General features: G+C 36.8%; 1 protein-coding gene across 2 annotated transcripts in view; it reads left to right on the forward strand.

Annotated features, from left to right (window-relative positions):
- The window catches only part of Slc19a2 (solute carrier family 19 member 2), a 31,598-nt gene that overhangs the window by 7,559 nt on the left and 5,681 nt on the right, over window positions 1-18,358 (forward strand). Inside the window, exons 2-6 of one of the 2 annotated variants that reach the window (XM_026405259.2) lie at window positions 68-670; window positions 10,602-10,824; window positions 11,850-12,042; window positions 12,414-12,555; window positions 15,414-17,384. In XM_026405259.2, the coding sequence (XP_026261044.2) occupies window positions 68-670; window positions 10,602-10,824; window positions 11,850-12,042; window positions 12,414-12,555; window positions 15,414-15,542 (1,290 nt within the window). In that variant the 3' untranslated portion in view covers window positions 15,543-17,384. Of the gene's footprint in view, window positions 1-67; window positions 671-10,601; window positions 10,825-11,849; window positions 12,043-12,413; window positions 12,556-15,413; window positions 17,385-18,358 lie in introns of those variants that run through there. The other variant, XM_026405260.2, reaches the window with a different exon arrangement.

An 18,358-nucleotide genomic window follows, 5' to 3' on the forward strand; every position in this document is an offset into this window, starting at 1 on the left:
GTTTTATAAAAATAAGTTCTTTTTGAGTATTTCGATCACTAAGAGATTTTTATTCTCTCTTTACCAGGTCTTCAATGAAATTTATCCAGTTTGGACATACTCTTACCTGGTGCTGCTGTTTCCTGTGTTCCTTGCTACAGACTACCTCCGTTATAAACCTGTTGTTCTACTACAGGGACTCAGCCTTATTGTTACATGGTTCATGCTGCTCTATGCCCAGGGACTGCTGGCCATTCAGTTCTTAGAATTCTTCTATGGCATCGCCACAGCCACAGAAATTGCCTATTACTCTTATATCTACAGTGTAGTGGACCTAGGCATGTACCAGAAAGTCACAAGTTACTGCCGAAGTGCCACCTTGGTGGGCTTCACAGTGGGCTCTGTCCTAGGGCAGATTCTTGTCTCAGTAGCAGGCTGGTCCCTATTCAGCTTGAATGTCATCTCTCTTACTTGTGTTTCCGTGGCTTTTGCTGTGGCCTGGTTCCTGCCCATGCCACAGAAGAGCCTCTTCTTTCACCACATTCCTTCTACCTGCCAGAGAGTAAATGGCATCAAGGTACAAAATGGTGGCATTATTTCTAACACGCCAGCTTCTAACCACCTTCCTGGGTGGGAGGACATGGAATCCAAAATCCCTCTAAATTTGGAGGAGCCTCCGCATGAGGAACTGGTAAGCTCACCCTTAAATGTTTTGTAGTTGCTGTTTTTTGAGAGCTGACTAATGGTGATAAGACAGACGGGAAACCCCCTCTTGCTAGATCTTGTTTTTGGATTTAAGTTTTGTCATGAGTGGGTTCGTTGATTCATTCATTCATTAATTCAAGATACCATTGATTTATATTAAGAATGACAAATGTTCCCCTGGAGTGCCTGACCTCCAAAATTGAACTAGCATAACACTGTATTACTCATGTCAGAAATGTCTTAGATGCCAGGGGCTATGTCTACTTCATCTTTCTGACCCCAGTGTTTGATAAAGTATATAAAGCTAGTGCTCAGAAAAATCTGGCTAACAGATTAAATGATTCTGATAAATGTTCTATATCTACTTCCAGTTTCCGAATTGAAGCCCACAGTCTTTTAAAGACAGAAAGTTGTTTTCCTTTTCTATGCTAAAGTATGTTACTTATTTTTCAAATGACACTTTGCCAAAGTGGGATAGTAATGAATAATGCAAAGAAAGAGAATCACAAGAGAACAATTAAGATAATGGGAGATGCTAGAGGGAGGCTGCATTCTGTGTCACTCTGGAACCTGGGATTCAAGTAGTGGAAATACTGTTTCTCTGTGAGCAATTAGAGGACCCCCAACAGCTGCTTCACACGGGAATCTCGGCCGCTGTGCTACACAGGTCTCCAGGCCTCATTGCGTGGCCTCAGCAGACTCCTGACCATCGGCTACACAAGTCCTCCGGGTGCCAGAGTAGGACCACTGGCATTAGCACCTACAAAGGACTCCAGGCTGCTGCTCCCCCACAGAAAACCCTGCTGCAGCTCACGCATAGGAACTCTGGCTGCCCATTTTGAATGGAACCCCACCTACCAACATGGGGCTTCTTCGGTTGCCTCCATCTTGAGTCACTGGAACCAATGCCACAGTCCCCTACACATAGTAGCCTGCACCTGGGAATGCTGCACTGATTCTGGTGACAGCCACCAGCCACAATACTGCATGCCAGAGAGCTGCATCTCTGAACATACCACTCAAGGCCACTGCCTGGCCCCACCCAATCCCATATCCCATTGCTGAAAGTGGATGCCTCCATCTTGAGACACCTTCGTTGCCATCTTTAGTTGGAGCCACTTCTAGCTTGGAACACTGCTGGGGATTAGAAATAATATCAAGGTACCGAAAGTCCCCAACTCACCCCACTCCCTGGCAGCCACTAACCCAGCACAGTGCTTGTAGCTATATAACCAGTCTGTAGTTTGTAAAACCTGGTCCTGAACTGCCCAATATAAAACAGGTTTCTGCTGCAGGTGCACATTCCCCAGAGCACAGCCCACAAGACCTCTGGAAAGAAAGGTTCCTGATTAGGAAGTAGAAAGTGGTGTGTGAGATACAGTTTAGAGACCAAATTAGAGACCAGGAATTGTATGGTCTATAGGTAATATAAGAAGATAAGACCAGGAGCCCACATCACACGAGTGGGCCCCAAAGGAGATCTTTGGGGTGCAGTATCCCACCTCCAGGAACCATGCCCCCAAGACCAATCCTCTCACCCTAATGACCTTCACCATCCTGAGGGTGGAGATGCCAGCAAACAACAGACAACCCACCTATTAGATGAGAAGGGAAGCAGGAAAGATAATGATCTCCAACAAAAACAATCCTTGTGTTTTCCTTTGAGATTTTTTTTTTCTCTTGTCCTCACATCCCCAACATTTGTGAAACCAAGTACTTTTCAATAATTAGGCTACTAAGGACTGGGATGCTTGAATAGAATATTACAGTGGTATTGTATCTTCTTTTATCTCCTATTTTTACTGTTTTATTTTTTTACTTTTCTTAATATTTATATTTGGTTTTTGTACTCTACTGTCTTCCCACATAGTTGTATTTCAAAAATCACTTTTTCTCTTTTTTCCATCTACTAACCAACTTCTTAGATTCCTCTTTCATGCTTCCTAAGATCTAATAACTCTATATTCTCACCTCCTACCCCTTCAGCATCTCATCCTACACCTCACCCCAGTTCATTGTCCACCATCAGAAATTGTAGACCCTTCTTGTAAATCATTTATATTGTAGATAATAATTGAATTTACCATTTCTGTATATTGACACAAAATGTTAATGTCTTAACAGCAGCTCTTTGGTTTAAGGTTGTATATTGTTTTATTGGAATCTGTTCACATTATTCTCCCCCTTAAAGGAGAGGTATTGGAAACCTGCAGGGACACTATAAGCCTATAGGGTAACACCTTGGATCCACAGTGCTAGAAGGGAAGACACACAAACAACATGAAAAAACAAGGGAAGAAGGTGCCCCCAACAAACCAAGATGAATCCATGGCCAACACGACAGAAGAAAGGATAGAGAAGGTGTTCAGGATGTACATAATTAAAACGTTCTGTAAATTAAAGGATGATACAAGAGAGCAATTACAGGCAGCAAAAGATCATTTCCATAAAGAGCTACATAAGCAAATATGGGAAGCAAAAGATTACTTCAATAGGGAGGTAGAGGTTCTGAAAAAAAGCCAAACAGAAATCCTTGAAATGAAAGAAACAACCAAATTAAAAGCTCAATAGAAAGCATCATCAACAGACTAGAACCCTTGGAAGACATGACCTCAGACAATGAAGACAAAATATATAATCTTGAATGTTGACAGTGAAGATGAAAAGAAACCGTGAGCAGAACATTTGAGAGTTATGAGATAACATAAAAAGACCAAATTTAAGAATTATGGGTCTAGAGGAAGGCATAGAGTTCCAAACCAAAGGAATGAACAATCTAGTCAATGAAATAATATCTGAAAATTTTCCAAACATGAAGAATGAATTGGAAAATAAAATACAAGAGGCTTACAGGACATCACATGTATAAAATCATAACAGATCCACATCCAGGTGCATTGTAATGAAAATGCTTAGCATACAGGAAAAGGAGAGAATTTTAAAAGCCACAGAGAAAGGAATCAGATCACATATAGGGGGGAACCAGTTAGGATATCTGCAGTTTTTTCAACTAGACCCTGAAAACTAGAAGATCCTGGAACAACATATACCAAGTTCTGGAAGAAAATGGGTGCCAACCAAGAATCTTATGTCCAACAAAATTAAGGTTTAGATTTGATGACGAAATAAAAACCTCCCATGATAAACAAAACTTAATTTTCTAGTTAGAACTAGAAAGCCTGTACTACAGAAAATCCTCTGTAAAATATTCTATGAGGAGGAAAAGAAAAACAACAATGAAAATCAGCAAAGGGAATTATTACACTAAAGGAGATACTAATCAAAAGAGAAATCAAGTCAAGTTAAATATCAAAAATAAACAAATATAACCAGCAATACAAATCATGTCTCAATAATAACCCTGAATGTTAATGGCCTAAACTCACCAATCAAAAGACATAGACTGGCAGGTTGGATTTTTAAAAAGACCTAACAATATGCTGCCATCAAGAGATTCATAGGAAAAGATATCCACAGACTGAAGGTGAAAGGTTGGAAAAAATCATACTACTCACATGAACTGCGGAAGCAAGCAGGGGTTTCTATCATATCAAATAAAGTAGACTTCAAGCCAAAGTTAATCAAAAGGGATAAAGAAGGACTACATATTGCTCAAGGGAACCATACACCAACAAGACATAACAATTATATATGCCCCAAACAATGGAGCATCTATGTTCTTCAAACAAATTCTTCTTAAGTTCAAGAGTCTAATAGACCACAACACAATCATTCTGGGTGACTTTAACACACCTCTTTCACCATTGGATAGATCTTCCAAACAAAAACTAAACAAAGAAACTATAGAACTCAATAACACAATGAATAACAAACTTAAGAGACACATATGGAATATTTCATCCATCAACGAGTGAATACTCTTTCTTCTCAGCAGCCCGTGGATCTAAAATAGACCATATATTATACCACAAAGCAATTCTTAGCAAATACAAAAAGTAGAGATACTACCCTGCATTCTAATCATATTATAATGGAATAAGAAATCAATGACAAAAATAAAAAATAGAAGCTACTTCAACACCTGGAGAATAAATAATATGCTATTGAATGAATAATGGGTTGCCAAAGACATCAAAGAGGAGATTAAAACATTCTTAGAGGTAAATGAGAACACGGATATAACATATCGAAATCTCTGGGATACTATGAAGGCAGTACTAAGAGGAAAGTTCATTGCATTGACTTCACTCTTTAAAAGAAGAAAAGATCAACAAATAAATGACCTAACATTGCATCTCAAAGCCCTAGAAAAAGAACATCAAATCAACACCCATAGCAGTAGAAGACAGGAAATACTTAATATCAGAGTTGAAATCAATGAAATTGAAACTAAGGAAATAACTGAAAAAAATTGACAAAACAAAAAGTTGGTTCTTTGAAAAACTAAATAAAATTGATAAACCCTTAGCCATGCTAACAAAGAGAAGGCGATAGAAAACTCAAATTACTAACATTCGTGATTATAAAGGAAGTATCATGACAACACTACAGATATACAGAAGATAATTAGAAATTATTTTGAAAATTTATTGTCCAATAAAATAGAAAATATCAAAGGCATCAGTAAATTTCTAGAGTCATATGATTTGCCCAAATTGCATCAGGATGATATTTACAAGTCAAACAGATAATTTCAAGCAAGAAGATGCCATCAGAAGCCTAACAAACACAAAAAGCTGGGGACTAGATGGATACACAAGTCCTTCAAAGAACCAGTACTCTTCAAATTATCTCATGAAATAGAAAAAGAGGGAACATTTCCAAACTCATTCTATGAGGCCAGTATCACCCTAATTCCAAAACTAGACAAAGACACATCAAAGAAAGAAAACTTCAGACCAATATCTCTAATGAACATAAATGTAAAAATTCTCAATAAAATTTTGGCAAATTGAATACAAAAACATATTGAAAAGATTGTGCACCATGATCAAGTGGGATTCATCCCAGGGATGCAAGGTTGGCTCAACATATGGAAATCAATAAATGTAATTCATCACATCAAAAGACTTAAAGATAAGAATCATATGATCATCTCAATAGATGCAAAAAATGCATTCCGCAAAATACAGAAGGCTTCATGTTCAAAACACTATAAAAACTAGGGATAACAGGAACATATCTCAACATTGTAAAAGCTATCTATGCTAAGCCCCAGGCCAACATCATTCTAAATGAAGAAAAATTGAAAGCATTCCCTCTAAAAACTGGAACAAGACAGGGATGCCCTCTTTCACCTCTTCTATTTAACATAGTTCTTGAAACTAGCATTTCTGTTCATCAGAGACAAATCCTTTGAAAAGGAAATTAGGAAAACTACCCCATTTACAATAGCTTCAGCAAAACAAACAAAAAACCAAAAAAAACTTGGGAATCAACAAAAGAAGTGAAAGACCTCTAAAATGAAAATCACAGAATGCTAAAGAAAGAAATTAAACATGACCTTAAGAGATGGAAAGATCTTCCTTGTTCTTGGATAGGTGGAATTAATATTGTCAAAACGACCATACTACCAAAAGCACTATACAAATTTAATGCAATTTCAATCAAAATCCCAATGACATTCCTCATAGAAATAGAAAAAGCAGTCATGAAATTCATCTGGAAAAATAAGAGACTCAGAATAGCCAAAGCAATCCTTAGCAAGAAGAGTGAAGCAGGTGGCATCATAATACCAGACCTTAAACTATACTACAGAGCAATAGGAACAAAACATAACATGGTATTGGCACCAAAATAGACTTGTAGACCAGTGGTACAGAATAGAGGATACAGAGACAAACCCACATAAATACAATTATTTTGTATTAAACAAAGGCACCAAAAACATTTTTGGAGAAAGGGTAGCCTCATCAACAAATTGTGCTGGGAAAACTGGAAATCCATATGCAACAAAATGAAATTAAGCCCCTATATCTCCCCATGCATAAGACTCAACTCAAAGTAGATCAAGGACCAGAGACCCTGCACCTAATAGAATAAAAAGTAGGTCCAAATCTTCTTGTTGGCTTAGGCCCCCACTTCCTTAATAAGACTCCTATAGCACAAGAAATAAAATCAAGAATCAATAAATGAGATGGGTTCAAAGTAAAAAGCTTCTTCTCAGCAAAATAAATTTTCAGTGAGAGCCTACAGAATGGGAGCAAATTTTTACCACACACATTTCAGATAGAGTCCTAATCTCTAGGATATATAAAGAACTCAGAAATCTTAACACCAAAACAATAAATAACCCAATCAATAAATGACCCAAGGAACTGAATAGACACTTCTCAGAAAATGATATATAGTCAGTCAATAAATATATGAAAAAATGTTCAACATCTCTAGCAATTAGAAAAATGCAAATCAAAACTACTCTGAGGTTTCATCTCACTCCAGTCAGATGGCAGGTATTAAGAATACAAACAACAGTAAATGTTGGCAAGGATGTGGGGTGAAAGGCACACTCATACATTGCTGGTGGGACTGCAAATTGGTGCAACCAATATGGAAAGCAGTATGGAGATTCCTTGGAAAACTTAGAATGGAATCACCCTTTGACCCACTCCTCGGTTTATACCCAAAGGACTTAAAAACAGCATACTATATTAACACAGCCGCTTCAATGTTTATAGCAGCACAATTCACAATAGCTAAACTGTGGAGCCAGCCTAGATGCCCTTTAGTAGATGAATGGATAAAGAAACTGTGGTGTATACTCACAATGGTATATTACTCAGCATTAAAGGAGAATAAAATCATGGCATTTGCAGATAAATGGATGGAGTTGGAGAATATTATGCTAAGTGAAGTTAAGCCAATCCCCAAAAGCCAAATGCCTAATGTTTTCTCTGATTTGAAAATGCTGATCCATATGGGATGGGTTGGGGGAGCATGGGAGAAATGGAGGAACTTTAGATAGGGCAAAGGGGAGGGAGGGGAAGGGAGGAGATAGGTGAGTAGGAAAGATGATGGACATCATTACCCCAAGTACATGTATGAAGACGTACATATACACACAAAAAATGCAATAAATACTTGAAGTGCGATTATAAAGAGAGATGACATTTAAAATAATTCATCTACTCATTCTGTCTTTCCAGGAAGATGAACTGCCTCCCCAGTCACCCACTTTTTTTAACCCCCTCTATCACATTATAAACTATAAGGGGCAAGTTTCATTGCATCCACACTGAATTAGTTTTAGTTTTTCTGGGACATACTTGGAAATAAGCCTATTAACATTCCAGCTTTGCATGTGGGCTCTGGCAGACTTAATACTGAGCTCTGAAAGTTGTGTAGACTAAATGAGAATAAAGAACCACCATAAACAGAGTCTGCATTGTACCTAGAGTTTACCCAGTAGTTTCAAAAATGGTCTCTCATGTCCTTATTGAAAATTCTCTCCTTTTCCTACCCCATTCTTCATCTCAGGTTATTAGCTGGAGTTTAGGTTATTGTCACTAGGAGCCTGAGGCACTCTCTAGAGCCTGGTTGATACTCATCATGAGACTCGCCCTTGATCACTAGGGAACCTACAGCCACATTTGGCCAAAATGACCAGGGATTGAATATCGATGAAATGCTGATTCCATCAGAATTTGTTAGCTGACAATGGAAAATCAACAAAGGGTTGCTGGGGGAGGCAAGTATATATAATCATTTAATAGGTCTCATATAGTAGAAACAAATAAAATAAGAACTCTCTTTTTGTCTGTTCCAAATGTTTTTTTTTTTTTAAGAGAGAGAGGGGAGAGAGAGAGAGAGAGAGAATTTTTAATATTTATTTTTTTTTAGTTCTCGGCGGACACAACATCTTTGTTGGTATGTGGTGCTAAGGATCGAACCCGGGCCGCACGCATGCCAGGCGAGCGCGCTACCGCTTGAGCCACATCCCCAGCCCCTGTTCCAAATGTTTTAAAATGGATTTGGCTGACTATATATACTTACGTATAATACATAAAAAATATATTTTGTTTTTTAATTTTTGCAGTGGTTGGTCTCAAACCCAAGGCTTCTTGCAGGGTAGGCGTAAGTGTATAATTTAAATATTAACAAAACCATAATTCTAAAGATTTTATAGATATTTACAGACCAAGTTTTTTGAATGTGAATAAGAAACAGGAATGATATTTTACATAGCAGCCAGTATACACACATATATTTTATGTATAACAAAAAAAATCTTTGCAACATTATACTTTATACCGATACATTCCATTCTATTTATTTTTTTATAATTCAGGTCACTGCTCACTAAATCCATATTTTTACCTACTGATGAATTGTGACCTATGGTTTAAAAAATTCTGTCCTAGACCAACTTGAAATTTCTTATAGATGTGTGAAATGACATATTTTTATATGCTGAAGAGTTGTAAAATTTGGTTAGAGTTGATTCTGAGCACAGATCCTAGAAAAATCGGAGCATATTAAAAAGGACTAGGTCTCATCAGCCCTCTCACTGTAGAGATAAGCATTAGAATCAGAAATTAGCAATTTATGCAGAATTGCACAGATAATGCTCCTGTAATGCTCCTGAACATAATTTAAGAGCACTCATGAGATTCACTTCTCTCTATACTTTGATCCATAAAATCTTTCACTAGGCTGACACCATTGTCAGTCTATCAGGTTGGCTACAGTGCAATGAAAATTAGGATTCAGGTCACTTCTGTGATATCCTAGGCTCTGCTGCTGATCCCATATCAGGCTGCTATGTTGCTTGGAAGCTGTTCTGACTGGCCTGAAAATACTGCTCTTTTTCTTGGGCAAGCCTGAAGGAAAGTCAGACTGTGGATGGATATTGGAGATTGTAGACCATTTAATTAAGCCATAATTAAACAGTAAATTATAGTTGTACGAAATATTGAAGAGTGAGTAGTTTTATTTTGATTTTATAGAAAGGAAAAGTGAAGTAGGATGAGTCAAAGTGATAGTCCAGTCCACAAGTTATTTGTGAGTTCTTCTCAGAGACTTTAGCTTTGGGGTCAAGGTTGGTAATATTGCAGAAAGAGGCATCAACAAAGCCAGTGGTTTTCTTTCATGATCAGAACTGGACTGAGGTGCTTGCCTTATAACTGGACCTGATATATTTTGAGTTCTTCATCAAAAATAATTAAGGGGGGCTGGGATTGTGGCTCAGTGGTAGAGTGCTCACCTCACACGTGTGAGGCCCTGGGTTCAATCCTCAGCACCATATAAAAATAAATAAAATAAAGGTATTGTGTCCAACTACAAATAAAACAAATATTAAAAAATAATAACAATTTAGGGGATGAGATTGTAGCTCAGTGGTAGAGCACTTAGCTAGCATGTATGAGGCCCTAGATTCCCTTCCCAGTATTCTTACACATAGTCTCTCTCTTCTCACAACACACACATGAATAATTCACACAAAACTACTACTTTAGCATATGGACTGGCATATCATTAATACTTCAGAGTTTACGTAAGATTTCTGGCAGCAGGGTGTAGTAGGTTTTGAAGATTAAGAAGTTAAGTGCAAATCCTAGTTCTAATACTTCTTGGGCAAGTTATTTAATTATGTGAGACATAGTTTCTTTATTCATGTCATGTATCTATTATTTTTGAGTATTAAATGAGGCAGTAGAAAGCTCTTAAATAAGTATATCTAGTATGTACTTAGTTAATGTTAATTACTGTTATTAATGTTATCATTAGACATTGTGCCTTTACTTTAGATAGTCATTTGTGAGATTATAGAGTGATCTTCCCTACCAGGGATAAATGTAATTACTAATAAGTTTGTTTATTTATTTATTTATATAAAATAAGAAGTTTGTTTTTACAAGGAAAAAGAAGAAGTCTGTTAAATAGAAAATCCAGTCTCTGTCGTTGCCTTCTGTACAATTTCCATCAGAGTGTTTGAGCTGTTTTCTCTTGCTTCATAGGAGCCCAGGGCAGATCGTCTCCTTGTGCTAAAGGTGCTGTGGAATGACTTCTTGATCTGCTACTCTTCCCGCCCTCTACTCTGCTGGTCTGTGTGGTGGGCCCTCTCCACCTGTGGCTATTTTCAAGTTGTGAACTACACACAGGGCCTATGGGAGAAGGTGATGTCTTCTCGCCATGCTGCAATCTACAATGGTGGCGTGGAGGCCGTTTCAACCTTACTAGGCAAGTAGTGCAGGATGGCAGTAAGGGCTTAACTGGTAGTTAAGCCACTTGTGATTGGTTTTAGTCCCCCCTCCCAAATTTGAAGACCCCTTATTTTGAGTTCTGATTTATGTAGGAGAACTTAGAAGGGCTCAAGTGGAGGGGGACTATGACTGACAAACCTGATTTTTTTTATAAGCTTCAGGGAAAGCTGATAAATAATTTTCAGAATTGTTTTCTTTGTTTATCCAAGTTTCTCACTATCTTTGTTTTTTTCACTTGATGTGAAATTTAAGTAGCAATATGCAATAATAGCTAATGTCACTTGAGTTTAATATGTGCTAGGTGCTATTCTAGTATCCTAATGTTCTACATATTGTAATTCAGTTTCACACCATTCCCAAGATAGATGCATTTATTATCACTATTTTACAATGGAAACTTGGTACAGTAGGTTGGTAACTTGCCTACAGTTGCATATATGGCAAGCAGTAAGATCAAGTCAAGATTTGAGCTTGGGCATAGCTTTAGAGTCTGTGCCCTTCACATTATAATTCCATTGTCTGTCTCTTATTTGTTGCCCTACTTAGACGTCATTGGAAGGTTTTATGTGATATCTGTAAACACTTATTAATGGTGCCTGGGAAAGCACTCCATATATTTTAGCTCTCAGCATCATTATCTTACCAAAAGGATAGCAGGCCCTTTCACATATACTAGATTGCACCTTGGTTTGAAGGAGACAATATGTATGCTGCACTGTTGTCAAACTAGAAGCCTGGTTCTCTCTGACACTTTTCCTAAGGCCTGTGTCTTGCCTCTCCATCTCAGTGCCAGCTACCCTAAGTTAGTCTATTGTCATTTCTCAGTTGCTCCATGTTGTTTATTCCATCAAGTCCAAAATTCTCTGCCTGAGTTTCAAGGCCTCCATTAATCTTGAGCTGGCTGATTTGTAAAATTTGATAAATTAAAATATAATTTAATTTATTGAAATGTGTGTGTTCAATAAAGTTCAATAACTAGATTATTGTCTTCTTGTTTTATAGGTGCTATTGCTGTGTTTATGGTTGGTTATATAAAAATATCCTGGTCAACTTGGGGAGAAATGACACTATCTTTGTGCTCTCTCCTGATTGCTGCTGCAGTGTATGTCATGGACACTGTGGGTGACATTTGGGTGTGCTATGCATCCTATGTTGTCTTCAGAACCATCTACATGTTACTCATCACGATAGCAACGTATGTATTTTGGCTTTAAAAACAGTGTAAGGAAAATATGTGACAGGATTCAAAACTTTTTGATTGCTTCCCAAACCAAGAAATTCAGATTTGTAGTTAAAAGATAAGTGGGAGGCAGCATCATACCGTATGTGCATTATCAGTTTTTCTTTTCAGGAAGCATGTAGACAAGATTTGATTATTCCCTTTTTGTATATTCCTACTATTTTTAGATCTTTGCATGGAATTTACATTATTCAGCAACAAAATTTTTTCATTTGATTGGGAAGAGAATTGACATGGAAAGAAGGAGCTATTCCTCATAGTTAAAGATTATAATTATCCAGAAGCAGTTCTTGTCTATTAATTCTCCTTTTACTGTTTTAAAAAAGTTTTCAGATTGCTGCAAACCTCAGCATGGAACGCTATGCCCTAGTGTTTGGTGTAAATACCTTCATTGCCCTTGCACTGCAGACTCTGCTCACGCTGATTGTGGTAGATGCCAGTGGCCTTGGCCTACAAATTGAGACTCAGGTAAGATCTCTCCTTTGGCATTAAAGATGGTCTGATGTGATCAGGGTGACAGAAGTAGAACATACTTCATGAAAACAAAGCCAAAAACCTTGTTCCTCCAGTTACCTCCTTGTCCTTAGTTCTTTTATGTGGAGGATGTTGAGATCATCATCATCTTTTAGATGAGGCCCTAGAGCATTCTTGAGTATAACTAGCCTAAAGGGACTATTTCAACTGAGAGGTATTATTGATTCCTTCTGGGCTTAGTCCTTCTTTCTTTTTGTGGGGCTGGAGATCGAACTCAAGGCCTCACACATACTATGCAAATGCTCTCCCACTGACCTATAACCCCAGCTCCCTGCCCCCTTTTTTAAAAATATTTTTCTTTAGTTGTAGATGAACACAGTGACTTTATTTATTTATTTTTATGTGGTACTGAGGATTGAACCCAGTGCCTCACATGCTAAGTGAGTACCCTACGACTGAGCCCCAACCCCTTCTTTTTTTAAAAAAATTTTAGTTGTAGTTGGACACAATACCTTTACTTTATTTATTTATTTTATATGGTGCTTAGGATTGAACCCAGGGCCTCGCACTTGCAAGGCGAGCACTCTACCACTGAGTGCAACCCCAGCCACCCCAGCCCCTTCTTAATTGATGCCTGGAATAGTATATCTCATGGTTAAGATGACATACCTCATTATCTCACAGCCCTCACCCAAATACCAATGGAATGACTTGCAGTGGACAAATAGCATTTTGATTCTTAACATGACCTATTGAGTAAAAAACCTGCATAGACACCCAAAGACAATATGAATACCTTTATTTGTTCAGGAATTGTATACTTGTGTATGCCTTCATGTATTGTGAACTTGTAGTTAGCATTTGCTCTGTACTTTGTTACAGTAGGCAACTGAATCAAGAAGTGTCTATCCCCAGTCTCAGCCCAGCTCAGCCCAAATGATTACTTCTCCATTATTCCCTCCATAAATGTCCCCATTATTACCTCCATAAATACTACCCAGCATTTCATATTTACATATTAGTTTTCTTAGGACACAAAGACCCAACGTGTTAGCAATAATTAACTTTTTTTTTTAAATTAAAGAGGTCTAAAGGAGAGATAATGATAATGGGTACTGTGCATTCAGAATCCTGCATGTGCCAGATGCTTTATATAGAATTTGCAAGGTGGTTGTCAGGAATGGATATCAAGAAATAAGTCTGAGAGATGTCAAGTGATTTAAGATCACACAATCAGTGTATGGAAGAGCTAGTATTTTAACCAGTATCTAACCCTAAAACCTACTTTGGGATAGAGAATAGAAGAAAACTAAGTTCCTGTCATCCTATTTGGTAAGGAAGAGTTACAGCCTATTTCAGTTGAAGAACATATGGCTGACATTTAAAGTAGAAATTTGATAGCACATCCTTGTAGAAATGGTGGATTTAAACTTGTGGAATAATAGAATTTTGTGTACTATGCTGAAACTAACTGCCATGATTAGTTAACAGGCTTCCTATTGGAAATATATCCAAATTTAAATGAACTTGGCTCAGAGATTTAAGGCCATACTCTTATTGTGCCTTTGAACCAATTTATAAGTATTTAGTTATTTTAAGAATTAAATGATGATGATTTTGGTAAACTATATAATCACATTATGAAGTTGCTTTAGGGAAGAGTCTTATAAAAAGTAATCCTATTACTGCCTTCTTCTGGAAAAGAATGGAAGTTCTTGATCTTTAGAACTTGATCTTCAGTTTGAGGATACCTACTGTGTTAATCAGATTTTCATCACTGTGACAAGATATCTGATGGAATCAGCTTATCTGGGAAAGCTTTATTTTTACTTTGCTGTTAGGTTTGAGGTGAAGCAGAAAAATCATGTGGAAGGGTGTGGCTGAAGAAAGCTGTTTATCTCATGGTAGCCAGAAAGCAGAGAGTAAGCCAGAAAGGAAGGGGCCAGGGACAAGAGATAGTCCCCCAGAGTACATTACCTCCCATAACCCACTCTTTTTAACTATGTCCTACCTCCTTATTTCCATCACCTCCCAGTAATGCCATCAAATTATGAATCCATCAGAGGATTAATTCACTGATGAAGTCAGAACCCCCATGATCCAATCATTTCCCAGAAGCCCCACCTCAGAATACTGTAGCCTGGGGACCAAGCCTTCAACATGTGAGCTTTTAGCGGACATTCAGATCCAAAGCATAACATAAACAAGAATAAGAATAACAAGAATAAGAATAATAGCAGCAACAACAATAAAAATAATATTATTCATTTTATGTGTATGTCTGTAGTACTGGGAATTAGACCCAGGGGTCACAATGCTAGGTAAAGGCTCTACCACTTGAGCTACATCCCAGTGTCCACCTTTTTTTTTTTTTTTTTCCCCTGAAGCAAAGTCTCATGTAATTTTCACGGTGCCCTGGAACTATCAGTCTTCCTGCCTCAACCTTCTAGCTGGGATTATGAGAGTGCACCACCACACCCAGCTAAAACAATATTATTAACAGCAGTAATATGCTAATAAACTTCTACATTTTATTGGCTTCTCCCAATAGACCTATGACATAGCAATTGGTATGAACTCCATTTTGTAAATGAAGAAGTCAAGGCTCAATGGTTAAGCATCTCATTCAGGGTCACAAAGCTAGTAAGGAATGAAGTCAGAATTAAGAACTGCCATTCTAGGCTGCTGCTTTGTGTCTTTAATGCCTGGCACATGGTGTAAGCATGCAATTTTTGAAGTTGTATTGAGAAACTCTGAATATACCTTTAATTATATATGGTATACTCACAAACATGAAATGAAACAGCTCATCTCTAATAATTATGCAAATTGCTGCTTTTTTTCCCTTTTAGTTCCTGATCTACGCCAGTTATTTTGCATTCATTGCTGTGGTTTTCCTGGTAAATGGTGCAGTCAGTGTTATCAAGAAATACAGAAAGCAGGAAGATCAAGAATCAAGTTCTGCAGTAACTGCTTCATAATACACTGCTGAATGGGCTGCTTCTTATGGCAAGAACTCTGCATAGCAACTGCCTGGATGTATTTAATTTTTTAAGGTTTAGGCAAATATTTATGAATATGCATATTTCATGGCTTCAAAGCAGCCACTTAACTAACACCTTATATTACTGGAGTATTATGGTCCTGTTGAGAGGAGCCAGCAGTGAAGTTTAATTCATGGATTATTTTTGAGAGCTAATTTAAGGATGACTTTTTTCTGATTCAGAAGTGAACTTGATTTTGAAAACTAAGTAATCAAAAGCAGTCAAGCAGCACATGTGTTATATACTTGATTAGCAAATGAGTTTGGTGTTGAATAGGTCACATGCACCTCTGTATCCACTAGCTGGAGATTTGGCCTGATGGGACAGGGCTTCAAAGAAGCCACACGATGTTACAAACCTTGAGAAAAATATGTCCTATCAGCACCTGCCTCTATTCAACTTCATTCTAATCTCTGTGTTACTCACATGCATTTGTGTTTCTACAGATGACAGTTGTTCTATCACTGGCAATATTTGCTCTGGTTTAATGTTCTGTCCTGTAAGGAGTATGTGTTCTCATTTTTAAGTTATTTTAAAAAATTCATTGTATTAATGTTTTTGGTTCCTATCTTGACCATTATGTATTTGAAAACTCTTTAGAAGTACATTTTTTGCATTATTCTTATGCTTCCCAGAGAAGCTCACTTAGAAAAGATAAGTTTCAAGCTTTCTAGTAATCTAAATGAAGAGACATAATCAGTAGGTTTTTTTGTCTTTTGTAATTCAATATGAAGGACTATTAATTCCATGATGAAAAACTCATGTGGGTTAAAGATACAACTAATCCATCTTGTTTTTTCATCCCCTTTTTTTTCCAAAAAAAAAAAACAAAACAAAAACAAACAAACAAGTCTTTTTTCTTTAAAATAACTTCCTTGCATTTATAGCTTTTATATCATTTTTACTTTATTATCTGAGATAAAGATGTCAGTAGGAGTTAGATTTTTCCAAGGCCTTCTTCCATAAACTGAGCCTCTTTTTAATTATTTCAGTGGGCAGGAACTAGGTTAGATTTGGTTCCTCCATTTTGTAACTTAGGTATGCCTTTGTTTCTAAAGGCAGATCATCTTGAATATTTGTTTAAGTTAAAAGTTACTAGTGATTCCAAGTTACTTGGAAGAAAAAAGTTGTTCTGTATGTATTTAACTCTCAAGTCAATCTCCCAAGGGGCTGCTAATATTTGAGAGATATGAACACTATTTTAAAGCCAACTTTGTTGCCTTATTGTGAAAAAGAATCTAGGTAGGCGCTTTTAGCTGAGGTGTTAACTTTAAGAACAACACAGCTAAACAGCATTAATAATAGTGTCAAGATTGCAAAATTGGTATGTTTGTATGATTTAAGTAGGAATCCTAGAAGCAAATGGATGGGGATAAAAAAGATCATTTCTATTCACTTCCTTAACAATCAAGGAAAAGGAAAACAACTCTGACAATGAAGGGAAGGGTAAGTGATGTCATAAAGGTAGCAACCTGCAATGTTACTTTTTGATTTTTTGCTCTGATCCCTTTTTGCTTTATAGGGAATTGTTTACCCCCAAACAAGTAGGAAGGTAGTGTTTGAGGAATTTTATTTAATTTTGTAAATAAAATGGACTGTGGTACAATCAATTTGTTCATGTTATCAAAGCAATATTTCCCTGGTATTTAATTCACAGTTTGTGGCACCTAATCTGAGCCTTTACCTATTTAAGACAAAAATATGTTCATATCTTAGTGTGGCCATATTTGTAGAATGCTAAACCCAATGTGCTAGTTGTACTGTATACAGTTTTGCGAAGAAGCGAAAATAATTCATTGTACTTTTTATTCAAATCTGTATAGATTATAAAATTATTTTTATTAAATAAATATTTTAAAGTATATTTTCCCTTCTTAATCAAGTTCATTTAAAATTTATCTTCTGCTTCAATAGGAGCTTTACATTACATATTTAAATCTTTTACTTTTTTCTAGGACAAAGTTTATATTGATCCTCCCCCTCTTCTGACCTTATAGTTAACCTTTCATCACCCTGTTAATTCTTCCATTGTTTTGTGATCTTACTCTTTCCCCTTGTTTCAGTTTTCATCATTTTTTTCTGGCACTGTACCACCAGAAAAAACAACAATCAACATTGCATTGTTGATTTTTCTTAATCTTCATCTTGGCAACTCTCATCTCTCTTTTTAAAGCATTCTTCCCTATAGAAAATGTAGACCTACACTCCCTTTTAATGTTAACCAAATTTTTTAAATAAACGAAATTATATCAGCGCAAGGGCTGAAAATATCATCTTGTTTTTAAAACTCCTTAGCCTCTTTGTTCCACCCCTAAATATTCTGATACTCAGAGATGTAGCTTCTTGCCATTGGTTAAGAATCATTTATCATATCCCAGGAACCAAATCAGTTTTTTCAGTACTCACAAAAGAGTACTTTTGTTTAATATCCTATTCTAAAACCCACGGAAGGGATTTAATTGATTATCACTGAAGACTGGAAAACTGTAGTGCCCAAAACAAAAACTTTTAAAAAACTGTTTTCTGTTCCTATAGATATTCCTATAGATACATCCTCAGTATCTTATTGTCTTTCAGATTATGAACCTTCTGAGCAGGGACCATGTCTTGTTTTTGTCCCTTGTTGCAAAACACATTTGGGTGCTATGTGAATACTGAATTATATAAATGGCATTTGATTAATTCAGCTATCTGCAATTATTTAAAAAGAACATCATGAAACATTAAAATGTCCATCACTGATCTCTAGTCCA

Source organism: Urocitellus parryii, chromosome 9 (assembly GCF_045843805.1).
Source record: "Urocitellus parryii isolate mUroPar1 chromosome 9, mUroPar1.hap1, whole genome shotgun sequence".
Taxonomy (NCBI): domain Eukaryota; kingdom Metazoa; phylum Chordata; class Mammalia; order Rodentia; family Sciuridae; genus Urocitellus; species Urocitellus parryii.